Here is a 26935-nt window from a genome sequence, read left to right on the forward strand (position 1 = left end):
TGGTAACGCTTTTAAAAAGCTAGCTTTTATTTATGTTGGTTAAACTGTCTGTCATATTTGTTTGCCTCTTTTCGCGCGACAGCCGACAAATTAATGATATATACAACATTTTAACAGTTCCTATTTTATGTTTATGAGAAGTGAATGAATTAAAATATAATGGAATAGTAAGTCAATTCACAGGAAGCACTTTCTGCATTTATCAAGAAAGTTAAAGCTGTCAATGAACTCTCTGATGGTATTATTTCGTTGAAAACAAAAAAATCCGGATCTTCTGTTACTTATTACTGTGGTAGGTTTTGTAAAAGTAATATATTAAGAGATAAATAAAGATTATTAGTATTGTAACAAGATGGATAGAGCAACAAGAAATATATTGAAGAGTTGGGTTGAAGATGATAATGAAACTCTACCAGGTACATGATCTAGTTGAATACGTTAAATACTAACTAAGGTTTCCCGTGATGATGAGTTTATTTAAATTTATTGTTTTCGTCAGTTCGGAGAGCAACAAAGGAGAAGATGAAGTCTGATAGTAGAGAAAGTTCAAGTAGCAGAAAAAAATTAAAGCCAAACGAATCTGACAACTCTAGGTATTATTTAAGTAATGACAATATTGTTTTATATATGTATTTTAGAATGTGTAAATAGTGAATAATAGTACCTGTACTGTGTTTTACACAATCTGCTATAATTCAAAATATGTATATGTTTCAAATAATTTTTGCTTTAGTATATTCTCATTCATGCTAAGTATGAATTTCAGTAAACCCACTAAAAAGGTTATTGAACTCGAGACTGATCCTACGACTTTACAGAGAAGACAAAAACAGATAGATTATGGAAAAAATACTGTTGGCTATCACAATTATGTAAAACAAGTTCCTATGTAAGTGTCACTAACAAATTTAATTATATTAATATTATTTTTTGTAAAATAATTTTTGTTATTATTTACTAGAGACCAACGGACCAAAGACCATCCCAAAACCCCAGACAAGTACACAAAATACAGCAGAAGATCTTGGGACATGTTGATAAAGTTGTGGAGGAAAAAGCTACACGAGTATGATACTGATGTTAAACAAGAATATGAGTCTTATAGTGAAGAAGATAATTGATAATTCATCTACTTGTATAGTAATGTATTTTAATAAAAAAGTAATTAGCTTGACAGTTTTACTATAGTATAACTAGTGGTATTATAGGCTTAAAAAAAATGCTGACAATATATATAAATGGTTTTATTAAATTGTTAATTCATAGGTAATTCAATTTTATTTAATATGTCTTTCGCCTGTTTCAATACTGGATTGTTCTTTCCTTCTGTTACCAAGCTCTGTAATTTTTCCATGTACTCCTCTATGTTGGACTCTGATGCACCAGCTGGTCCGTCTAAAACATGAAATGTATATGCAACCTTTTGATATTTCAATTCGTATTACACAAGAAGACTCATCCAAAAACTATGTTTAGAACTATCTCAATGAAAAACAATTCAAAAAAATTAGAAACATCTATCTACATTTTCTTTTTATAATTTCTTAAATGTTTCTTTTGTAACTCATCTTACTTTGTAAAGGCAGCACAACAGATTGTAAAGCCTGAACTAGTGATGTCACTAAAAGTCTGCGATGAGCTACAAGCAAGGCTGTGCGTTCGGCTGCTGCGGTTGTTTCAGCTCGAAGCCTAGCTGTAGCAGCACTTACTTCTTCAGCATGACGTTGTAATATAGCATTCTATAAAACAAATTTTACACTCAATATACAAGATCATAGCTTATTTTACACTAGAAGACATTTCACAGTGTATAAATTTTATATTTAAAAACAAGACTCATAAGTACAACATAAAAAAGTCTTATTGTTTTATTTTACTCTACCTGCTGCTCATAATCTGAATTTGCTTTTCTCAATTGACGAAGTTCAGATTCCCTCAACTTGTTGTGTTGTAAGAATTGATCAGTGAAAATAGGTATATCTGTATCTCCAGACATTTCTTCACCCTAAAAGAAGATTATATCATAACTTCATCAAAAATTTAAATATCATGTTTGGACTAATAGAAAATATAGCAACATATAATTTTCGATTACTTTAAAGTACTTACTGAAGCAGGTGTTATGCAGGGCCTCGGTCGAGGTGGAGTTTGTTGCCTTGTTGCACTGAGAATGGAACCGGTTGATATATTCCCACCCACAACAGGTTCAGCAGAAATTTGAGTAGCACCTCCTGCAAAGTTTTATACATTTTTGACGATAGATACATTTTTAATGAATTTTACAAAGCCCACAGATAAACTGACCTGTAACACTTATAATATTATTATCAACACATGATTTAACCTTTTTGGTTACAGTTCCTGTATCTTTTTGTTCCATTTGCTGCTTTCTAAACTCTTTATAAGCATCAGTTTTTTTATACTCTGCCCATTCTTTAATATATCTGTAAAATATATATACCCATTACTAAATAGACCTGATTTAACATTCCATATCATTGCAATAAAATGAATGAATATATCTAGAAATGATATTACATTAGCAAAAATAGTTGATGTTTTAATTAACCTTTCCTTATCTTGATCAGCTGCATCCAAATAGTGCTGTTTTTCTTCAGTGGGGAGTTTGCTCCATTCACTGGCTAGTTGTCTAGTTAACTCCGCAAAACCTAATTCTGGTTGTTCAGCTCTTAACTGATCACGACGTTCATTGAGGTATCTAACATAACCTGGAAGGCAAATCATATTTACAAAATCGAGCATTTTCTAAAAATTCAAAGATCTTTATATTTATCTTATATTATACCAGTCAGAGGCTGGCGAGGCGCAGTTACATCCCGTGGTATTTTAGGTTTCCTCTTTTTCGGCTTTTTGGGTGACGGTTTCTGAATATCTTTAGAATTTGGGGGTTGAGTGCCTACGTCGGTATCATTACCATTTGTTGAGTTTGCAGCTAATGCACTATCTTCGTGATCGGCAGTCGTAGATTTAATAGATGCCTCGTTTTCCACTGGTTGTATTTCAACAGATTGAGTATTATCAGGTTCCATATTTATGCTTCAATTAGATTTGACTATCCAATATTAATGGAAATATTTGCATTTATTTACACAAAATAGTTTCTTAAAGCTAAATAAATCGATAATTAATGACACAAAAACACCAACATCTAAACAAACGACGTTTTACTTAGTTTATCAATAATTAACAAACATCACTTAAGAAACAACATTTTGCATTGTTTTGTTGTGTGTATTTAGAGTTTAATTCAGTTTAACTATCCAATTAATAGAAAGTAATATGGTAGTATTTTCTAATATTTCGTGAAGTTGGGCATACATTCAAGCAGGTAGTTAAATTTTACGGGTTGCCTGAACTTCACAAATGGGTAATCAAAATATGTATAAAATTTAAATTATTGATAATAAAATGCTTAATTTATTTTTTGCCCAAATATGTTTATTTTTAATGCAAAATATTGTTGATATAATTAATGCGTCGTTAAAATATATTTTTTTAAATATTTATTTATAAAAGTTTAAGGTTTCCAAATACATATTAATTTATTAGATTTTTACCAAATATAACATAGTATTTTACAGGAAGAAAATATGAATCATCTTTATTTATTTTAGTTTCAGGATACATACCACTTGCCATTTCATTATTATTAATCTGTTGTAACATTTCTATTTGCTTAATACAATCAAGCCAATCAAAAATCTGATTTTTGAAGACTCGAGACATGAATGACATTTGACAGCTGATGGCATATTTATTATATGTCCAATTGCAAGATACAATTTTTATCTTTAGTGGATTTTATTTCTTCCTGGTTATCTGCGTACTTTTGCTAACATAAACTTAAATTGTTATAAAAAGAATACGTATACTGTCTTCTTGAAACTGTTATTTACAGCTTAATTCATTATGTAAATCTTCTTGAAGTCTAAACTAAGTAACCATGGTATGTACCATTATTATGTAGGTACTTTGTTGTAAAATAATTTTTTAATACTTTTTACATAATAAAAGACATAATAATAAATTTGAATTGTTCTGTAATTTTTGAATGTTTATAGTTGTATAATAATTTTAGACCGACTTTGAAATTAACGAGGCTTTGTCCTCCTTGGAGATTTTGATGTCCGAGTTTTTCGCACACACAACTAATAACTTTAGAAAAAGAGAAATAGAAAACATTCTTGAAAACTTTGCAAATCGAAGAGATTCATGGAAACATTGTTTGTTGTTTCTACAAAAATCACAAAACCAATATGTTTTAATGTTTATATTAACAACACTCGAGGTAAGAATAATTATACACACAAAGATAAATACATATATTTGTTTATTAATTTTATTTACCAACTCACAAGACACTATAATGTCATACTCAGTCATGTTGATAGCAATGTTAATGATATATTGTTCTTAAAATAATGCACTAAACATTGTATGTAAATGAGTTATTCAATTGCAGAAAATAATAAATAGGCAGTGGATTCATTTGTCAGACAATGAAAAGACAGAAATAAGGCTTACATTGATGAATGAACTCATGACCAAACATGAAGTAATGTTATATTTCATTAGAAACAAATTGGCTGCACTTCTCGTTGCAATAGCTCGGTATGATTGGCCCCATCTTTATCCAGATTTCTTCAGTAATATTGTAGAGGTAAATATGTATAACAAAAATCTAAAAATTGGTTTATAAACTGTCAACAATTTAACAACATTCCTTTTTAAATTATTTTTGAAACAGCTACTGTAAGAATCATATATATTTACATCCAAGATCAAATTAATGATGCTGTAATAAAGTATATCCGAAATATATTAGTTTCATTTAAATGAATAAAACTCGCGAGAGTCTTAGATCTCATTATAACTTTTTTCTTTATGTTAAATATCTAGCATAGTTCTTTATACCATTGCCAATATTTTAATATGTTGTTGTATGTTTTAATAACCTGGGTGTGATATAAGAACAAACCATTGAATTTCCCTTCCAGTTATTGAAATGTGATGGTCATCAATGCATCGTGGGTCTGGTGCTCGCTCAAGCTGCTAGTGAGGAGTTGGGTGCAGCAAGAGATACAGGAGTACTGCTGCCATCAGCTCGTAGAAGCCAGTTAGAACGGCTCATGTTGAAGGGAATGCCACAGATGTTAAATGCTCTGAGTGGTTTGTTTGTTTATAGTTAATTGTATAAAAAATATTTTTATCCATGACTTTGTATTTATATCTGTAATAACTATCTCATTTGGTTGTTATTTTAATTCAAACTAGCCTTAAATAGAATGTAATAATGGTTACAAACGAACATCAATTTAATCAAATTTTAGAAATTTTATAATTTAAAAAAAAATATATTAATATTACAGCCATATTAGAGAAGAATGCTCAAAAAGAAGGTCAATCAAATCCGCCCCCTTCCCCCACCAGCGGCTTACCTCAATCTTCTGCCCTGCCTGATCTACTGGCCAATGCTCATGATGTACACTCAGGTGATAGGTAATACATGCTTATATTTTTTTAACATGTCACTGTTATAAGACATAAAATCAAAAATACTGATTTTTAAAAGAAATTATAACTATTTATATATGTTTTAGGGCATTGAATATGGATATAGTAGTGAAATGTCTAACAACTCTACAGCATTTGTTTTCATGGCTACCATTGTCTTCACATGTCCCTCCATCGCTTGTAACCACAGTATTTTATTGGGGCAGTGTTGCCACACAGTCGCAGGTAACGGAGATTATATTATATGTATACCATAATGTTATATTAACGTTTTTATTTTTTAAATTCTATGTGGTCTAGTAATTAAGAAAATAAATGGTTTATAGAAGTTTTCTGTCTCTAACATCATAAAATGCAATTATTACAATTATTTCCTCAGAATCTATACATCTTGCATACTATACATTAACTTTTGTACATGTACTTCCAAAGGATGTCCAAACTTAACTGGTATTATATACAATTTTAACAATTTTGTTCTAATCACTCTTAGTGATAGATTAAATTGACCCTCAGTAAAGCTAATTCAAAATCAGGAATGTTTTCCAATTTTCCAATTTGGTTCACTAGAAATTTGTCATCCTCATTTCCATTTTAACAGCATACTTTATTACTAACACTGACTGCTCTTTGGTCTTTGGATATAATAATTTCTTATTTGATTTTGAAGTTTCTATTCTTTAGTTTTTGTGATGACTTCAATCTGACAATTTTGCTGTAATATATGTCTAAACCTGTTCAGAGTGCAGAGGCAGCATTGGCTGGTCTTGGTGGTGTGTGTGAGTTGTTGTACCGCCGATACGCACCACCTTCCTCCGCTGCCACCGCCCTGAGACTGCATCACTGCTCTTTAAGACTATTGAGACATCTGGCTCACCATAACGCACACATGCACCGAGCACCTATAGAGTATGTATAAACTTTAATCATACAAAACCCACACAGACACCAAGTAAAGAGATTTGAAAATTTACCTATATGTTACATGCATACAATACACTTAAACCAGTCTCAAAACACTTGGCAATTTGTGTATGTATATTATATATATATATGTGTATATATATGTATATATATGTATAATAAATAATAGTTAAAAAACTAAGTATACAAAACATATCCCCATACACATATTGTCCTGTACATGTAAATTTTCATATGCTCTATGTACATATATGTTATATTGAATACAATTGATATATGTATATTTAAATTAATGGGTATGTTAAACAATGTCATACCGCCAGTACTTTTAAATCAGTTACATCTATAAAATATTGTGAAAATATTTAAAACAGAATCTCATAGTCGTTGATGGATCTCATCGTTTTCATAACAACATTTGCTTTCAGTTACTTAAACAAGTTAGCAGAATTTCTGAAATTATTTGTGTCGCTGCATTTCAAGAGATTGGAAGCGGAGCCTGAGTTTGATGCTATAGAATTCCTTTCGTATTTATTTCAGTATACATTCCAGGTATTATATAAATATAATATATTTTTATACCTTAAAGCTTTGATTTGTAAAATGTATTGCTTGTATTTGACTTTGTATTATATCTTTTCAGGTGCCTAAATGTAGTACATTTGTCAATTGTCTTGATATATGGGTACAGTTTATTGATGTTCTGAAGCCTGAAGACACATCTAAGTGAGATATATTTTAACATTTAATGATTACATATGAACAGGGATATATTTAAATTATTTTATTGAAATGCCTCTAGGTATTGGGAGGCTCTGCAAGCACTAGTTAACGGTGTACTCAACAAGATACAATTCCAACATAACAAAGCCCAGTTGCAGCATTTAGATAATGATGTTTGTGACGATGATGTAAGTTTATATATATACATATATTTACACATTTATATTTATATATATATATAAATATATATATTTATATGTATGTTTATGTATATTTGAATAGTTCATCATATAACTTGTATTGAAATGCTTCCAGGGTGAAACTGAATGGCAAACATTCCTCAAACACTGTATTGAATGTATAGCTCGTGTTGCTGATCTTGCTCCATTGGATGTTTTTACTGCTGTGGTAAGTGTTCTGCTGACAGTGATTTTGGTTTTTGTAAAATTTTTTTGTTCTTCTCATTTTGTTTGGTTAGATTATATATAAATAATTAATTTTATTAGTTTTTAGATTACTCTTAGCAAAGATGTGAAAATTAAATTAACTGTAGATTCTGCAATATTATCTGAGATGAAATATATTTTCAAAATGATACTTAGTGGCAACCAGTGTTAGTCATTTCATTCTCATTTATCTCAGAAAAATAATGTAAGATTTGTAAATCCTAGCCATATAAACATAAAGTAATTTTTGTCGTTTTTACTAAACGCTTTTATTTTGAGCGTAATCGTATGTGCAATATAAGTTTTTTAAGTACTACACAGTAACATTAAAAAGAGTGTTGACAGTTTTTTAAAGCTCAATTGAAAAGAGATGATAGTGGAGCAAAAATGACCTAGGACTAGTGTTACTAGTTTAGATATAATATCAAAACAAGCTAGCTAGATTGTTTAGAAGAGTTAAAGCCCTAGTAAAAAAAAATTTGGTCATTGATTTGTCTATACATATAATGTGTTTTGTAGATGGAGCGCTGGCAGTGTCTAGCTGGGGTTCATGCTCGGTCCTCAGTAGGGGTGCGAGTATCGGCCCCGGCTGAGGCGGACCGTCTTTTGGCAGCCCTACTAGACCTCGCTACGCTCACACGTCTCTTGGGACGACTCGCACCAGCCTTACTAGCTGGTACTAACAATTACATACCATACTGAACATCTATCCAGTTAACTAGTGTTGTTTATGACTGATATATTTATTTTTTATTTTTGTTTATGGCAATTTTGTATTAAATAAATTTTATTTTAATACTTATATTATCATAAATTATGTATAATAAACTTTTTACCGTCAGATTTGGATCATACAAAGATATTTTAAAATTATTGTGTAATAGACAATATATACATAGTCCTCAAAAACAAGCTATCAATATGTGATGACTATGATTGTTTTTAAAATCAAAGCTATATTGAAAGTACATTTTGTATTTACAAAGGAGATATATAATGATAAGTTCATACATGCTATGACGACTGTAAATGGAACGGTGTATTCTGAAGCAGATTGGATTGTTTGTATGATTGAACTCATTGGACATTATCTATTTGAATGTTTATTCAATTAGTGTGCGATGTGTCCTCAGAGTCGGATGGTTCGAGCGCTGGTTGTGTCGCCGGTGCTGCTCTGGTGGAGAAATGTGCAAGTTCCCTGTCCGGGGCGGCCCTCACGCGTCCCCACCGCACACACGCTCCGCCGCTCGCCTCCGCCCACATTGCTCTGTAAGGCGGCCCATATATCTACAATGATATTGCACAATATCGTTGATCGTACAATATTGTTTGTAGTGTAGGGATAATATTGAAAAATTGCATAATGATAGGACAGTAGTTTGAGCGAGCTTAAATTTTATTGAACAATATTTTTTCAGTTCACTGCTTTGAGCTGTTGTGATCAGTTCTCATGTTTCTCTCATGAAAATATTGTAGTGAATGGTTTGTCAGTCTTATTGATAAATATTATTGAAAATTTGGTTTCAATTAGGCTATTCAATCTTATTGTACAAAAAAATATTTTGCAAAATTATTGTAGATGTATAGGCTGCCTAAGAAGCCACATATATTATTCTACTTGATTATTTTCCAATCTTCGGTTGTAGAATCTGAATAATACAATGCTACATAAATGTCTTTACTACCAAGGTCTTAATATATATACTATTATTTACATTCCTCCTCAGTCAGGCGGAGATGTTCGCGTGTATGGGCGCTTGGTGCTGCTACGCCAGTGAGTGCGGTGTGCCGCTAAGGACTATGGACTCGCTGCTCGCTGCCGCCCTGCCGTTCTTGGTGCCTCACGAACAACCGGTAAAACACTTTATAGCTGCATATGCTTCCTGTCATGTAACGTATACACTAACTTACCCGCACATTGTTGGGGATGAAATAAAAATATCGCAGTGTTTCGTTATATATCTGGGCTAAATTTCATTAAATAAGTTCAAGAATTACCTGATTATATATATATGTATGTATATGTGTGTACAAAAATAGTGAACTAATTATATGATAACGGTTCATATTCTCAGGAGCCCCCACTACTATGTCACGCGGCTGCCCACCTCCTTCTCAGTTTGTCAAAGAACGTCAAATTCACAACTGACCCTATCATGATGTTGGGTGATCTCTACGGCCACGCTCAGCGCTCACTGCACTACTTAGAACCAAAGGTAATTTTATCTAACAATAAGACTATCGCGAGTATTCATTGAAATAAAACTAACATTTTTTCATATTTTCCGTTTTTTCATATTATTTCGGTTAGCGTGTATTAAAAATAATGATGAAGGCGTAGTAAATCAGAAAAATTTTGGTTTTATTTCAACCAAAGTTAACTTACGCCTTAGGTAATGTACCTACTATGTTTTTTACTGTTTTTTACTATTCATGCACAGTTATGCAAAAAAAGTAGGAATACTTTATAAAGTTGATGCTAGGCTCCCGCGATATGTGAGCGGTGACACGGGGCTAGACGACGATTAATTTGACATTTGACAGTAACTTGACGAACAAGAGATATTTTATAACAAAAAAGTTGGAGACGATCTCAATAAAGTGATGGGCATATATATATATAAGTTATTTAAAATATATTCAAAACTAATCATAATCTTGTTCGTTACTGGACATGTCTAAATGCCGTTCCTCCGCAGAAATTGTACGATTGTTCAGTTTTATCGTCATCTCATCTACCACATTGTCAAAAGTCGTCGTCATACTTTGGAAATTTTTGTCGAGTCAATCCCGGAAACAATCTTTTTACAATTTAAAATTTATAGCCCATAAATAAATTGAATGATCGGCGCCAAAAGCTCAACTGGCTTGAGATATTAACGCTATTGTAAAATTTTAAGAACGATATGACTTCCGAGCAAAAAAGATTGATGTTGGTGAATACAATGATATTGGAAGGCATTATAGTGCGTGCGTCGCTAACTCGCGTTAACAATTTCGTCATGATGTTCGTCGACAGAATTCAATTAATTTTTTTTGGCATATACTTACCTCCCCGCCCGGGTCCGACCGACGGTCACAATCTTCGGGTGATAAGTAGCATTGATTATGGTTGGTTTTAAGTACTGTGAAGCGATTAGTATATTTTTTTGTTTCTATTTAAACATGTGTTACACAGTCTTAATCTCACATCTTAAACATTTCCAGACTGGTAGCGTTGTCCGCGAGGCCCTGGTGTGTTTGTCCCTATGTCGTCCGGAGGCTGCCCGCGGGCTGCTGGGTGCGTGGGGCTCGCTGCCCGGCGGACCGTCCACCGTGCTGCCTCCCCTCACAGAACTGCTACACGCCTTCGCCGGAGCCAGCACTCACTCTAAGAAGGTATTAATATAAAACTTATAATATATTCACGTACGTGCTTCTTGATTATTTTTTATTTTCTTGCATATAACATTGTAATAGTATCTTAAATAGTGAATTCCTGTCTTTTATTCCATTTTATCTTTAATATAAATTCAATATCCCAAGACTGGGGCCAAGAGATGTAAAATTTCTCTATTTATATATTTCGGTGCACTTTTTGGAAGTTCGGGTACGGGTACGGATACGGGTCCGTGTGACCACACTTCCAAATCAGTCAGGTTTTACGTCAAAACAGCAGAAGTTAGTTTTACTATATTTTATACATAAAGTGATGTGAAATGTTTCATCCGAAATTATTTAAAATGTCAATGTCAACATCCTCTGGTCGTGGTGAGGGTAGCATCTGAAATTTCTTTGTGTAATTTTTTATTCAGATTATAGCGGAGGGTGTATCTAACGCCGCTGAGAGCGCACTGCGCATGCTGTGCGACCCGGTGTACGCGACCTCTGAGTCGGAGATCACGGATTTCTTCCTGGCGCTGTTCACAGCTCTGCTTCCGCAGCTGGGAAGCTTCGCATATACCGCCATAGACGTGTTCCTCGAAGTCGCTCAGAGGTAGGTGTATATATATGGAGTATGATACTACTATGATATGATATTAAAATAATTTAAAAAGCTAAAAAGAATTTCACATCATCAACTAAACAGCAAACCTAGATTCAAACATCACAGAATTTCCTTTAACACATGCGTTCACATCCATAAAGGATCACGTAAAATATGGTTTGTATGGATTTCACTGAGAATAATACGGAAATGATATCGGTTCTTATTGTGTTATATACAGAGATGATTATTTCCTTCAGGGAGACGGGCGACAGTTCGGGCAGTCTAGAGCGACTGGTGGAGTGTGTTCGCCTGGGAGTGGAGGCGGGGGGCGGCGGCGTGCGAGTCACAGCTGTGCTGGAGCTGCTGCAGATACATGTACTGCCGCGAGCTACGCATCACTCACCAGCACTGGCCAGAGCAGCACACAGACTACTAGCCAGGTACCATAACTTAAATGATCACAGATTTTCTAATTGCCGCTTTTAATGATGATCGTGTTCCAGTAACATTTTTATAGCATTTATAATAAAACCTTATTCTGATCTTAATGTTCAAAAAAATATATAATCACTTATATTAAACAGTAATGAAAAGATAAAACCCATTCAGTGCAAGTGACCTTGTTCCAGTGTGTTGGTTCATCGTTGGCGCTACTTCTTCCCCGCGGGTCCCGGGTCGGGGGTCGGGGTCGAGGGGGCCGAGGGGGCGCGTCGCTCGGATGAGCTGCGAGGCGCTCTCACCGCGCTAGGAGGGGCGCTCCTGTCACAAGACATAGACTTACTAAGAATAGCACTGAACACACTGGACGTGTTAAACACGAAGTGGAAGTTGTACCATAAGGTAATGTTATAACTAACTCTGCTTTAACTTATTACGTGTCCTTGAAAAAATATGTAATGATTGTGAGAGACCAGCAGCGACGTCTGTCGTTATCTACTAGAGGCAGTGTTTTTGAAACTACTAGAGGCAGTGTTTTTGAAAATATAGCAATTTCACTAACAACTAAATGCAACTCCGGGATACATTAAGGACTTTTTATTATTTTCATATGCAACGAATGCTTCAAGTTTTGATCAATGATGGACATTTCAAAAAACGTTTGTCTACTTTTTGCTAGACACAGTATCAAACAGCCAATATCAATACAAACTCCTGCGCTTAGTATGTTAGTGACGTGTTTGTTATTATTATTTAGTGAAATCGGTATCTACGATTGTTACTGTAGATTATATGATGTCACTTTAAAAACTATTATTGTATTACATGAACATGCACTAAATTTTTGCTATAATATCTTTTCAGGCGTTATTCCGTAGTGAGTTTATGGGGGAATTTCTATCTGTGCTGGTTTCCGGTCTGTCGGAGGGCGGAGCTCGCGCTCTGTTACGTGATGAGGCGGTGTCGGCGGCTCATGCCATGGCCGTGGTCGACTTCAACGCCTTCCGACACGCCTTCCTTCCTCACTTCCTGCGCTCTATGCCAGGATTGGACCAGCAGCACGCGCAGTTGCTAGCAGACTTTCCGCCGGATACGGTATGATATATGAATTATATTACTGGCCAGTTGTAGAGAGTACATACTAGAGAAAAAAATGTGATGTGTTGCCATATTGTAATGGGGCTTTAATTTTAATATTGGAATATTGGGATTGATTATGTTTAGTTAGTTGGGGTTTAAGGCGACACGTGACATGTCAGCCCACTGTATTTCTGGCCTTATATATTTTTTTGCTACTAAAACTCTAACTATTCTCAATATTATTTTATTTAAAATAACAATATTACATTGGACTTAAACCGAATTTATTTAATACAAAATTATTCGTTTATTTCAGGATCTACCAACATTCACACAAAATATTTTGAAACTAATGAATGACGTTAACTGCTACAGAGCATATCAGTCACTTGGGTGTAATGAAATGGGGCCATAGACAACAAAAATACATTCTGTGGCTGCCTATAATACTTTATGGTTCTATATACATTCATGACATTGGCTGTATGTATGAAGTTCATTATACGCCCATTTCCATACTTTGGGTTATATTGACTGGCTGTATGGAAGACAATAAGAATGTATTGTTCTTTATCATAAGAGTCATATATTTTAAATTAAGAATATTACTTTTGTTATAGAACGGTGCATTTCATGATCGCTATAATTAACTCAGGCATCACATAGACTTCTAAGCGCTATAATTTGACTTTTGGGAAAATTTTTTTTTTGTTACATAAATGTTACTAGTCAAATTATTATTTAAGTGTATTATAAGAAATGCCATGCATATATTTGGAGGAATTAAGGTGTTTGGAACTATACGTTTTGTATGTCCTAATTATATTTGAGGGTAGATTAACCTTCTGATTAAATATACACCTTATGTATATGGGACCAAGTTTTAAAATTGCAATGTATTTTCAACATAAATGCATTTAATTCTTTTTCAACATCAATATAATTTTTTCTTTAAGTTCGTTCCCAAACACTTGATATAGTGTTCATAGTAATGCTGAAATATACATTTAAAAATATATCATTTTATTGTAATTCAGTAATAAAATACACAAGAAGAAAATATCTGTGTCATTATATTTTATGTTTCCTGTATGCATTTTAATATTATACTAAGTGGCTTGTAATTTTATATGCAGGGTAAGTTTGTTATTGATAGATCTGATATTTTTAGGACGTAATATTTGACAAGCGTTAAATAATAAATTACAAAATAAACAAGTGGTATATTACCAGTGTATGTATTCTATGGTCAATGACTTAGACTTGTTAATCTAGAAAGGTTATGTAATTTGAATGTCTTTATTATATATATATATATATATATATATATGTTGTCATCTTTTGTCAATATGCAATTTGTTTTCCTGGTATGAAGGCTTACGTAGTTTTATAACTATATGATCCTTCTCTGATATTTTCTTGATAAAAAATTATGTCTGTAGTCTAGTTAATTGACAATTTTAACAAAGATAGAATCAGTTGTATTATGGCACCGGAACAAAAAAATTGTTTCTCATTTAGTTTTAAATTGTAATAATATATTATGTAATCTGTACAAGTGAGAACTCGTTGAACCATGATTCTCCATAATGGAGGTTTCTTAACCTGATTTTTTGCTTATAGAGCTACGGAAAATACCGTTTTCATTACAGCAATAAAAACGAGCATGTCTGTTTTATAGAAATAGTTTCTTATTAAATTTAGATTATTAGGTATACGTATATGGAAATTCCCTGTTTTCCTCTGTTTTTACTTTTTAAATTAATATATACCGCCAGGGTGATATTGATTTAGCGATAATGGCAAGACATACTTTTTTATCACCGGTAATGTCTACGCATTGATGAATTCTTAGATTACCCTTGCTCTCTTTCTTTCAACGATTTTTTTTGCAAGACAATAAAAGAATGAAGAAATGTCACCAGCATTATAAATATGACAATATCATAACAGTTTAAGAGACGTTATTCCACTGGTTACACATGCTTTGGTTGAAACTAATGTTATTCGGATATACTACGCGTGCTTTATTTTTGTATTAAACTACATACTCCCAACGTTTCGGTTACTTTTCAGCAACCGTGATCACGGTTTTATATATTATTATTATTAGTTTCATTTAAATGAATAAAACTCGCGAAACTCTTAGATCTCATTATGTGAACATACTTTGGTTCCTGGATATACTTTCCGCAAATCAAACATTACTGGGGAAAATGTTTTTAATTTGATCATAGTCTGGATTTGTTTTAACAAGGGCTCTTCTAAGAAAATTTTCTTTTAATGGTATGATTTTTATTCTTTTGACTTAAATTACACAATAGTTGAATTCTGATAGACCTATCAAACTCGTTCTCTATTTCTTACTTTGATTCGTCAGACACCCAAATTTAATTTTTCTTTTTGGTACTACCTACCTGTGTTCTACTGACCTTTATCAACTATGATACAAACGTATCATCGTCGAAAGGTATTGACAAACCTCCAAAAACAGTGATTAAGAGATTGTTCTTTACAACTTTAGGGTTGGTTTACCTTTTAAAACCGTTTTCTCACTTGTTCGCCGTTCGCTTGAAGCCGCGAGTAAACTCTTTTATTTTTTACCAAGTACTTATTGACATTTTTAAAAATGTAACAATATTTTCATGAAACTGTAAGCTTATTTCTACTCATATTTTATTCTCGCGCTTTTGCATTTCAATATGTATATACAGGTTAGTTTTAAATATAAATCCGTTTATTGTAAATGAATTACTTGTTGTTGTATGTAAACTACAATGATTATATTAGAAATAAAGGTAAGACCCAGACGTGTAGCATTTTTATTTGTTTTCTCTTGAATCAGGCACTATAGTTTTGTACACTTTATTAACTATGTCTTTGTGACTGGCATAGAGATTTAAAGTAGGCGTAATATCCACCCATTGGACGCCGACAGCGTCATCGCCAGCTTTCAAGTTTAAAGCCCCGACTGTTGTGCCAGTTTCGTCATGGTAATTGTAGGCTGTTGTTTCCATCCAAGCATTGTCGGTATTACGAGGATCATCTACATAGCCGCTGTATATTTCAATGCCACTACTGAAGAAATCTTTGAATTTTTCCACCCATTTGTTTTTCTCATCTAAAAAAATTCATGATTATCTTAAAGTTACAATTAAGATTGAACTATTGACTTTCTCTTATATATATTTTATTCAATACACAATCAATCAAATAAAATACTAAAAAGAAAATTTATTTATATTCAGAAAATAATATTTCTAAATTAGTTGTGTGGTTGTCCTAACACAAAATAACTTTCTTAGTTCATGTTGATGGTGAAAGATGTTCTGAAGTGGTTTTCAATGAGATAAATACAAAACACACCTTGTGATGCTTCCAGGGAATTCATAGCTTCTTCTTGAAATTCCCTTATAGCTGTTGTTGCAAATTTCTCCCCGGGATCCACCATGCCACCAGGAAGAGCCCACTCCCCTGTATCCCCACGTTTTATTGCCACAAATTGTAGGATGGAACTAAAAGATTAATTTAACATTTATTTGTATCAATTTAATAAATCACTGCTATAATTAATTTCATTAAAGTAACTGAAAAGTATTATTACTGATTTGAATCCTTCCATCTAGTAACAACTGGATCTGCTGCATGGTTTGGTCCCCATCGGCCTAAAACTCCTCTTCCTGATATACCAGTCCTACCAACAGGGTTCAGTGGCACTCCATCAGAAATTTTATAAATTCCTGTGTAGCTTTTCCTATTCACCTGTCCATCTATATCATTCCATTTTGGTGTGAAATTAGGATTTCCTACAATTAAGAATACACTTGGCCATATTTTATTCAGTAGATTTAGTTTTCCAAAATTTGATTCATATCCTTACTAATATCTGGATCTGCCCAGGGTTTGCCATGAATTGAAGGTGCATTATAAGTTTTTGGACAATATTCTTTAAATTCCACAGACCAGGGAACTTTCTTATCTGGCACAATGAATCTTTCAATACTAGAACGAGGGTAAAATCGACTGCGACACTTGATATGAACAGACATCGTAGGCGATGTTGTTTTTATTACATTTAATATAAATGAGTAAAATAACACTTTATAGTACATAAAATTAAGTGTTTTAAATCTCGTAGAAACAACTGATATCTCAATAACTAACGTATTTGGTTTAAAAAAATATGGTTGGCATGTATTTTATGGCCTAAAATAATGAAATATTAAAGGGTATTATTTTTGTTTTTCTCTCTCTAGTGATTGTCAAAATTCTAAAACATTAGTATGCATGTATGACAGTGTCACTTGTCAACTTATCGGCAGAATTCCTATAACGTGCAAAAACTTTTAAGATATAAGAAAGTTAAATCAAACGGGAAAAAAATGTAATGTTGAACTTTTAATTTAATTTTTATCTTAATTTACTTTACAGAATAGGCTGATATGGACTCGGAGGTATTTCTTAAGTACGGGTCTCACAAATTTGAATTAACACCCTGGTAAACATCTAATTAAACCTTTAGAATACTTTTATGTAATTAATACTGAAATAAATGCTTTATGAAAAACTTAAATTATACTCATTTCAATATTTTTTCTAGGACTGCAATTAATAATTAGGTGGTCTACTCTATTCTTATTGTATATTGACCGCCTCCGGGTTCGATCTAATATTTTTCATTTAAGCAAGCGTTTTAATAGTCGCCGAGTAACGTCACAATCTATGTTGCCTGTATTAAAATTTTATTTTAACGTCGAATTTTGCTTTACAATGAATTCTCAATTGAATGTTATTAATTTTATTTTATTCCTGACGTAGCGAAATTAGTATGTAACTGAGATTATTCTTTAAGTAGCTCCAAATAAACTAGTTTATATTTACTGGGGATAAATCTTCAAAATTTGGAGTATGTCCATCTACATTGTCGTTTTGCAAAAATTTTCTACATATAATTTTTAATTAACAATCAATATTTAGGAGGGTAATGTTATGAAATAAAAAATATCATTAAAATTTTTCATGTTTTTAGTTCAATTAGTAATATTAAAATTAATTTATACAATTCAAATTCTCCTTCTTGTTACTTTTCTAGAGGCGGGTTTTTTGAAAACTTCTTTCTTTTGGAAATCATCATCATCTGTAAGAAAATATAATAACAGTGATAATAAAAAAAAATCAGGCGAAAAATAGGAAGTAACTAAAAGAGTAACTTACCAGAATCCTCTGACTCATTAGTCGTTTTAGTTTTTTGAGCAACCTTTCTTCTAGATTTTCTTATTGATTGTGTTGTAGTATCTTGATTTGGAGGTTCATTCTGAAAAAAATTTATATGAATTGTTTAAAAATTCTTCAATAATAAAACTAACATTATATTCATTTTACTTGGTAAAAGCATACCACGGGTGTATCAAATACAAAAGCATTTACATATTAGTTTGGCTGGATTTTCATGTTTATTTACTATAAAAAAACTATTTGAACAAAGCTTTACATCAATAATTTTGTACATTATTATTGTTGCTAAAAAAATTACTGACTTAAAATATGTAAAAATGCACTCTTTGTAATGCTCACAATCGAACTTTTTATATTATGTATAGGAAAATAAGCAACTAGCCTGTGATAGGAGCTCTTTTCCCGACATACGTATCGGTCGTTATTCTAGTGATTTACTTGGTTGTTTCACAGATTTTTATACCTCATCAGATGTTACTTACGTAAGATGTCTCTAACATCAGTACCCGTTACTACAAGTTTTGTATTGTAACTAAATACGGAGTGTTTGTAGTTTTACGTTCATAAATCTTTGCACATGGTAGTAATAATTATAAATAGTTTTAAGAATAACGTGAATCTCTCCGTATAAAGTTTCAATATGCAAGCTTGCGTTAACGGCACCTAATAATGTATTCTTTTGTGAATACCTCGTCGGGGCTGGAAGATGATTTTCGTTTATTCCTTCTCGCTGGTTTCCGTCTTGGAGTTGCTTTAGGTTGCACGTCAGTTCCAGTGTCTTTATCACGAGTCTCTCGACTGTCACTACCGCTTCTTGGATCATCCTCGTCCCCATTATTATCACGCACAGCGAAACATTCCTCTATTTTGTCGCCCAATTCAGTTACTAATGCCTGTGATGTATTATTTAACATCATTTAGAGTAAAGGATTGTTATAACAACATTTAATATATTCATAAAAATTAAAAACATTGAGTACCTTTATCTCATTTTTAGCCATTTTTGATGTGTTATTCATGAGTATAGTGAAACACTCCATAACAGCTTTACAATGTAGTTTGTCTTTGTAGTTGTCAAGGTTTTCTATGAGTTTCCTCAGCGACCTCTCATTGTATGTGAACAGAGAGAGACAGTACGCTAGATCGCGCCACTGTCTTTCTTCGGTCGAAAATTTGAATCTCTGACATAGTTTTTCAACCAATGCCTCCATTTGCCTGTCTTTTTGTATGAGAGACGTTATGTATCTGAAAAAGAAAATCGTTTATAATACATACAAATAAATTAATATTTTATTTTTACCGTATGAACATACTTACTTCATAATAATCCTATACTGATCCTCGGGTACATTCAAATCGGGGTCGCTGAGACGCGATATTATATCGGGCATGACATTATACAGGGCGTTCCCTTTCTGAGATAACTGTTTGAAGAATAATTTCGTCATGGAAGCGATCTTAGGGTCTTTATCGGCGCAGCAGAGTGCCATGTCCGCGATCTGACCTTTGACCCGCACCATCTCGTGGAGAACCAAAAATGACAGCATCTTGACAGCGCACTGACGGATTTCTAGTTCTTCGTCACTTAAACTGCAGATTTAAGACAACATATTTTTATTGTAAGTGACAAACTAGCACTAACGTATTCATGCTTAAGCAAATTGTCCTAATAGTTTTTTAATTTTAGTAAAACAAGATACAATTGATTTAGAGCTTCCACTAAACATAATCAATACTCACATGTGATATATATGGTGTGTCCAGGGTTGTGTCAGGTTTGGGAAACGCAATGTTAAATCTGCAAAGGCGATTATAAGATTCTTCCTTAAAGACACATTCTTGGATCTTTTCAGTACGGTGACCATCAACTGTAGGCCTTCCTCACAAAATGAACTTGACACTAACATGTATCTGTAATAATTATCAACATTCTTCTAAACCCAAAAGAAATAAATAATTGTTATATTTTATTTCTTTAACATAACAAGTGATTGATACAGATAGCGTATATTATAATCGCATATAAAAAAAAATATTTATATTAGAGCTGTATTTAATATCAGTAAGAAAGAACATTCATAAGTATATATTATTATATATACCTGGTAAATGTAAGAGCCGCTCCCGTCTGTAGTGTGTGCGAGGCTTTAGCGTGCGTCATCAAAGTCTTTATGAGAGGTATGTACCGCCCGAGGGTAGTTCCGTCTCCCACTATGTCTCTCTCACACACTCCTCTGACGTATTCAGCGTCCGCGTCATCAGCGACCGCACCTTCGACACCTTCTTCTTCAGTTAGTGTGGTATTCGCCTAATTAGTGAAATAAATTATATATTCATACTTATTGTTAGCGTTTATTTTATTAGACCGCCGATTAAACTTATACAGGCAGCTCAAAAAATATACGAAAAAAGTGAACATTAAATTGAAACTGACAAAAATAAATATAAGAATGCTTTCACTTTAGCCCTAATAATACCCAAGTTGTGAGTTTGTGTGTTTTATTTTAATATTATAATGTATTTTATCGTAGTACTATGTACCGAAGGTCCCTTGTTAGATGCGACACTAGCGCTGCGTTGTCCCCTGGAGGAGGCGCTGGCGTTACTCGCGTTCATGATCGTCTGTCGTCTGAGGTCGTCAACCCTTCGTCTAGCCGGAGTAGCGAACACGCCTAGCTTCTTCTTGCGCTTTTCTTCCACTTTACGTTCCTCGCGCACCTTCGAAGTATATAATAATTAATAAAACATATTGATTTTGTTTAATATACTTTGTAACTTGTCAGTGACAATCATTGGCAAGGCAACCAGCGTTAAGTTCACTTTTATGCGAATATCGTATTGTTAATAGACAAACATAATAAATATATTTTTAGATCTGAAGAGATTAAAAAAGGATTTTCTTTGTAAAATGTTCTCAATAGAAAGGAAAAGGTTTAGTTGAAATAACAAGAAAGTCTCTTATTTAAAGTCTTTCGTTCATAGTTATTAGCGAATAATTTTTTAAACTACTAACCTGATTCCTTCTTCTAAGCTCACTGTACACACTTATATCTAAATATATAAGTTGTTGCAGCGCTACTTGTCCAAGTACGAAGACGAATCTCGCAAGCAGTTCCGTCGGGAAACTGCCTTCGTCTTCGTTTTCTTTATCTTTGACGACTGCGTCCTCCATTCTTCTATACATTTCTGCCAAGAGTTTTGTGCAAACTTTGTCCGGAGTATCACATATAGCGTAAATGAGATCTATACTATTAGCGGCGAAGGAATTAAACTTGTTGAATTTAGAGAAAACCTCGATCAAGCTTTCGATTAACGAGTTCAGTAACACGTGGTCCGCTGGATATCTCTGCTCCTTTTTGGCCAAAGATAGCAGTAATTCGGCGCTCAGAGCCCTAGAATTGTAGTCAGCCGTCAGCCCGTATGTTTGTATAACTTCTAAATTAGCCAACGCAACAGAGGGCTTGGCCTTTGCGATCATAACGAGAAGGGATAACGCTGCATAGCTGTCCATATCTGTGGTACCATTTATTTTCTTCAGGAACATTTCCCAGAACACCTGTTGAAATAATCAACAATTGCCCATGATAGTTTAATGACAAGTCAGCTAGCTAGTTACATATTTCTATAAGATTTTTCGTATGATATGTACCTGTATGAGTGCGGGTGTGACGTCACCTTTGGCGACCCATTTTTCTACAATATGATGCATCGCTAGCGCCCCCCCGCGGTCTAGCTGCGACACCAGTTTCGTCAGGCGGTTGGCAACATTAAAAGCCTGCGCGCGTTCTGATTTAGCCTCACACTCCAAGTACATCTCACGGTAGGCGCGCTCGACAGCTTCGCGTTTATCCTGCGATGGAAATATTGCAGTTTGATCAGCCTTAACCCTTAACTCACCGCGTGTTTGAATCGTCAAATTAAACAAAGACAATGCCCAACAATTTATTCGTAAATCTTCTCACACAATGTATGAATGTGACGTTCGAAACTAAAAAAAACTTTCATGGTAGGGGTATAGGTTAAGTATCGCCCCTGTAAAAAGTAGTATAGAAGGTAAAACAATTACAAAAAAAGAAATTTTGAACAACGTGTTTGATGGCTTAAGTAAAGTGTACACTGTTTATTGTGGTAAGATATAGATCCGATTAGATAATCCTTAAACTTTTATAGAGGCCTTCACGAACATGTGTCTAAACGACTCACTGATCAAATTGTTCCCAAACACAAATCCTTAAAGAAACTGCACTCACTTGATCTGGCGACCATACGAGCAGGAGCATGTTAGTGACCCCTACTTTCGCCGATTCTATATTGAAATGATGAGCGGTCGTGAAGAAGTCGATCGCCTCACTGACATCGCCGGCTTGTTTGGACATCAACAATGAATTTATTAGCGGCACAGCGTCAGATATAGTTCGACTGAAGTACACAGATTCCTCTAAGAAAGCCACAATACTTTCCTTTTCTTCTAATCTCTTGTACAAAGCCTGTTCGTTCTCGTACTGCTGAGTCACAGATTGCCGTCTCTCTGGTATTACGAATATATTTCTCAACAATGCGACGAAGTAATTGATCTGAAACGTAGTTTGTAATACAATGAGGGTAACTCAATTAAATATCTGATAACAACAACACAATATTCTCAGGGCAACATAAAAAGAAACCTCAAGAATGTCGTGTCTCAAATCTTAGTCAACGTCACTTTAACGTTAAAAACGTTAATGCATACCTGATCGCTTTTTTCCATATCACACCTCATCAACTTGGCGTCGGGATACAGTCGCTCCGTGTGTTTGACGATCAAGTAAGCCTTGAAATAGTCCTTTGCTTTAACGCTCTTTCTGATAGCTTCGTACAAATTCTCCAACGTGCTCTGAGACAGCTCGGGCTCGTCTTGTGTCAACAAATCCATTTTCTCTTTGATCGTTTTCGTAACGTCACTCTCTATTTTCTCCCATTTTTTCTCTAGTTCCGGATCCGGTCCCGGGTTTAATCTCTTTTGAAGCTCTTCTAAAATCTTCTTCTCGCTTTCCAATTGTTCTTCCAACAGTTGCAATTTCAATTGTGCTGAAAATGGGTTGCACTCTAGGAAAACCTGAAAGTTATTTCATATTGCATTATATTGTGTGAGAAAACTTGCAACGGGCCTGGCATATGATGAGCGTAATTAACTATTTAAAGTATTCTATATTGAATAAAGTTGTCACGAATAAGTGATATTAAAAGCTATTTGCAAAATATTTTTTACATTTGCACAATATTTACTGTCAACTTGGATTTATGAGCAAGTGATGGAGAGAAATGCTTAAACGTTACTTTCGATTACCTTGAGCAGTTGGATGGCGGCTTTTCTGACCAGTGCCGCGCGGTCACTGAGGCGACCCGCGGCCCTCTCTAACACCGACCGCTGCCTCGTCACTGGCACACAGTTCTCACGCTGCAATCGACTCCAAAACTGGAGCACCTGTTATATAATTATTTTATTTTGATTAAGTAATTGGTACAAGCATATATGTCTGTTTAGCATTCCAGGACAATTTATTTATAGGACTAACATACAAATAGATAATGTATAGTTTAAAAATTATTGTAGTTGATAAAGCAAACGGAATGATATATTTCAGAGACGGCAAGTTCATGTCGATTACTTTATCAGTGTACGTTTTTTATTTTCATTTATTCCTTCCACATCACATACGACTTAGTTACATGTACTAATTACTAATTAACCTTATGTCTGACATAAGCGGAGTGGTCATGCATGTGATCATAGAGGTCGTCTAGGAAGTCATCCCTTTGTATGCGCTGGGCGTCGCTGAGTCCTTCTCCCTTGAGCTCCACACTCAACACCTCACACATCATACCAAGCACACTGATACGTATTGTGTATGACTGAAAAACAAAAATATATCAGTAGGCAAATGAGCCAACTTAGAAATATATTTACACATTTGTCTTTAAAGTCAAACTGTATGATGGGGGCATGATTTTATTTAAAAAAAAAAGAATTAAAATATTAAAAAATTATAAAAATCAGTCAATTTGCATATTAATTTTAATAATGGCATATGTAAAACCTCATCACTCTCTAAGTATGGCTGTATAGTTGCTATAGCATTGGCCATTTCCTTGGGCAATTCTTTTGTGAGTTCTAATAAGAATGAACCACAATTCTTGGCAGCCCCCTGTTCTGTTCCACAGTTGTCTGCCTCAGTGGAGGCGAGAGCCTCGGCTATTTCTCTAACCTATATAATAAATTAATTATTTTGTATTAGTGAAACTGTAATTGTCAAACAATACTTCATATTGTTCTATTCACCATTTGAGGTCCAAACGTTCCCAGGCCAAAATCTTTAGTCAATTGTACAACTCCCGCACATATTGGTGACACTGAGTGCTCGACCATTTGGAGAACCTATAATTAAATTAAGTTTTAATAAAAATATGTCAGACAGAGTAATAAACTTTGTCTGCATACTCTTAACCCACCTGTACTAATTTTATTAGACATGACGTTCCATGGTTATATTTCTTAATTAGAACTCCTAATATTTGAAAGACTGTTTCTCTCACACTTTTGTTTTTAATTATCTGCTCTTCCAAGGCCTTGTAGCAAGGTTCTGCGACCATACTGAAAATAGCAATTATTTTAATAATCTTCAATGGAGAGAAACTTATTAGACGAAACCTCTTAGCATTGAATAGATTCACCATGCAGGTGCCGGGTCCATTGCATTGCAGGGAGAGGAGCTTCAACAGTGCCTGGGACTTGCAACCCAGGTGTACGTTTGAGGGGCCCTTAACTAACGCGGGTTAAACGCTCACTCCACTGTCCAAGCTCCTCTCCCTACCTAAATTATATATGAAAGACTATTATGAATTTTAATATTAGAACTATTATAATACAAACCAAAAGTTTTATGTATATTTAAATTTCAAACAACCTTCTTCTATATTATTTCAACAATTAATTTTATGTACAAATGAATAAAATCTTACGAAACAAAATTATCCTCCGCCAGCGGAGGGTCCCATAAATGTGGTAGTGGTTGTTGTAGGAGTAAGTGCAGAGTTACTAATGCAGACTGTTTATCGGATTCTGTCCAGCCACAGAACTCATCATCATCAGCCGCTTTCTTGTTCTTCTTACCAAGAGTTAGCTTAGTAGAATTCTGGGAAGAGTTTTGTATGTTTATCGAATATAAATTGAGTGCATTAGAATTTATTAGGATTTATTATAGAAGTGCTATTAACAAAAAGAAATAATAATGGCAAGTTTCTTATATTCTGCTTCATTTGATATTTTGTCCAATGAGAAAATAGCAAGGTTGATAAGTTTTAAAGGAGTTCTTTTTTTAAAAATTATTATTTTTTGTTCAACTCACATCAGCGGCCAGTTTAGCATCCTTAGTCTTCATGATGTGTGAAAATAAATACATAACCATTTTAACAATATTCAGGTTTTTGACTCTGATGTCACTATCAATTGTTTTTTCTTGAAGTATGGGTTCCAAATGAGTACAAAGATTCTTCACAGTTCTTAAAACATGATCGAATCCTGGAAGGCATGAATTTGAGATCATATATATTTTAATTAGGTGTTTTCATGAGATTCAAATATTATCATCCATAAATTCTTCTAGTGTAACAGTAAAAGTTTATTTGAATTACCTTTATTAATAACGTTCCACTCAAGCTTCGTTCCGTGGACAATAATCGAGAAATAAGTATCGAAATGGTCAAGTATATAATCAATGCCATCAGCGTTATATCCTCGAGCAGCATCTAAAGTTCGAAATTATTTTTTTAGGTAAAATTCAGGTCAACACGCAAAGTATATTTGTACGATAAATACCTTGAAGTTTCGATAGTAACATGCGAGGTTGAACAACGTCTTCAACATGATATTGCCCAGCATGAGATTCTAGAAGCTCATCCTTATTCAAAGGAATTAAAAATTCAAAGTTGCTCATCTTTTAAAACTCAATAAATAGCATCTCAATAATACTATACTTCGAAATGTTGACAAAGTTTCTTGGCATAAATATGTTCACTTCAGTTCATTCATTTAATTGAATTCTCATAAACATACTATTATTGTTTATTATACTATAGGTACTCAATAGCAATTATAAGCTTAAAACTAAAACATTTCAAATTGAATAATACCGTTGACACATAGAACTTGACCAAGTTTTAAAATTAAATGTTGCTAGTGCATACTTATATCTATCATATTTCATATTAATAGTTTTGAGTTCATACTCTCAGTTTTAAGAATTATTGTAGTTAAAAGATTGCTCAAAATTGTATTTTAGTTATACGTGTGTGATAAGGTTCTTACTGATATTTATTATAAAAATTAAAATAAGTGTTTAATATAAAAATTAAATACGTATTTAAAGTAAAAAAAATAATTGTTACTATAAATTGTGTTTAAAAATGGCAAAAAGATAATACAATTTATTTTCTTTTGTATATATTTAATATTAAAGAAAATATAGAGAAAATAATTGAGACACTTAAAGAAAATATTTTGCTTTCTAGACAGATATTTACTTAAGCCGTCTAAGTTGATTTGATT

At 33.5% G+C, this 26935-nt stretch overlaps 5 protein-coding genes across 5 annotated transcripts; 2 read left to right on the forward strand and 3 right to left on the reverse strand.

Moving 5' to 3' along the window:
• Positions 1-53: 53 nt before the first annotated feature.
• Positions 54-1275, forward strand: LOC116770302 (histone RNA hairpin-binding protein). Its single transcript, XM_032661720.2, has 4 exons — positions 54-416; positions 500-593; positions 767-889; positions 962-1275. Exons 1-4 carry the CDS (start codon positions 353-355, stop codon positions 1119-1121), a joined length of 441 nt encoding a protein of 146 aa, XP_032517611.2. The 5' UTR covers positions 54-352; the 3' UTR covers positions 1122-1275.
• Positions 1229-3343, reverse strand: LOC116770301 (high mobility group protein 20A). The gene is made up of 7 exons (XM_032661719.2): positions 2807-3343; positions 2570-2729; positions 2305-2444; positions 2110-2231; positions 1883-2005; positions 1574-1739; positions 1229-1395 (listed from the first exon to the last, which is right to left on the reverse strand). Exons 1-7 carry the CDS (start codon positions 3048-3050, stop codon positions 1256-1258), a joined length of 1095 nt encoding a protein of 364 aa, XP_032517610.2. The 5' UTR covers positions 3051-3343; the 3' UTR covers positions 1229-1255.
• Positions 3344-3779: 436 nt separating this feature from the next.
• Positions 3780-14874, forward strand: LOC116770061 (exportin-6). The gene is made up of 21 exons (XM_061527767.1): positions 3780-3967; positions 4100-4309; positions 4484-4681; positions 5019-5190; positions 5391-5520; positions 5622-5760; positions 6278-6444; positions 6888-7011; positions 7103-7185; positions 7262-7370; positions 7498-7590; positions 8148-8304; positions 8762-8897; positions 9356-9482; positions 9704-9844; positions 10836-11006; positions 11423-11604; positions 11856-12038; positions 12228-12438; positions 12901-13131; positions 13433-14874. Exons 1-21 carry the CDS (start codon positions 3965-3967, stop codon positions 13529-13531), a joined length of 3066 nt encoding a protein of 1021 aa, XP_061383751.1. The 5' UTR covers positions 3780-3964; the 3' UTR covers positions 13532-14874.
• A 1050-nt stretch (positions 14875-15924) lies between these two features.
• On the reverse strand, positions 15925-17373 carry LOC116770311 (ADP-ribose pyrophosphatase, mitochondrial). Its single transcript, XM_032661731.2, has 4 exons — positions 16997-17373; positions 16721-16922; positions 16483-16631; positions 15925-16237 (listed from the first exon to the last, which is right to left on the reverse strand). Exons 1-4 carry the CDS (start codon positions 17226-17228, stop codon positions 15939-15941), a joined length of 882 nt encoding a protein of 293 aa, XP_032517622.2. The 5' UTR covers positions 17229-17373; the 3' UTR covers positions 15925-15938.
• A 756-nt stretch (positions 17374-18129) lies between these two features.
• LOC116770294 (condensin complex subunit 1) lies at positions 18130-26527 on the reverse strand. Its single transcript, XM_061527860.1, has 21 exons — positions 26207-26527; positions 26023-26136; positions 25737-25909; positions 25351-25523; positions 24841-24982; positions 24671-24766; positions 24429-24596; positions 24082-24243; positions 23678-23815; positions 23081-23446; positions 22602-22925; positions 22001-22201; positions 21365-21907; positions 20893-21069; positions 20454-20659; positions 20092-20262; positions 19669-19941; positions 19332-19596; positions 19041-19244; positions 18331-18430; positions 18130-18253 (listed from the first exon to the last, which is right to left on the reverse strand). Exons 1-21 carry the CDS (start codon positions 26322-26324, stop codon positions 18180-18182), a joined length of 4188 nt encoding a protein of 1395 aa, XP_061383844.1. The 5' UTR covers positions 26325-26527; the 3' UTR covers positions 18130-18179.
• Positions 26528-26935: the final 408 nt, after the last annotated feature.

The sequence above is a fragment of the Danaus plexippus genome, assembly GCF_018135715.1.
Source record: "Danaus plexippus chromosome 13 unlocalized genomic scaffold, MEX_DaPlex mxdp_15, whole genome shotgun sequence".
Classification (NCBI taxonomy): Eukaryota; Metazoa; Arthropoda; class Insecta; order Lepidoptera; family Nymphalidae; genus Danaus; species Danaus plexippus.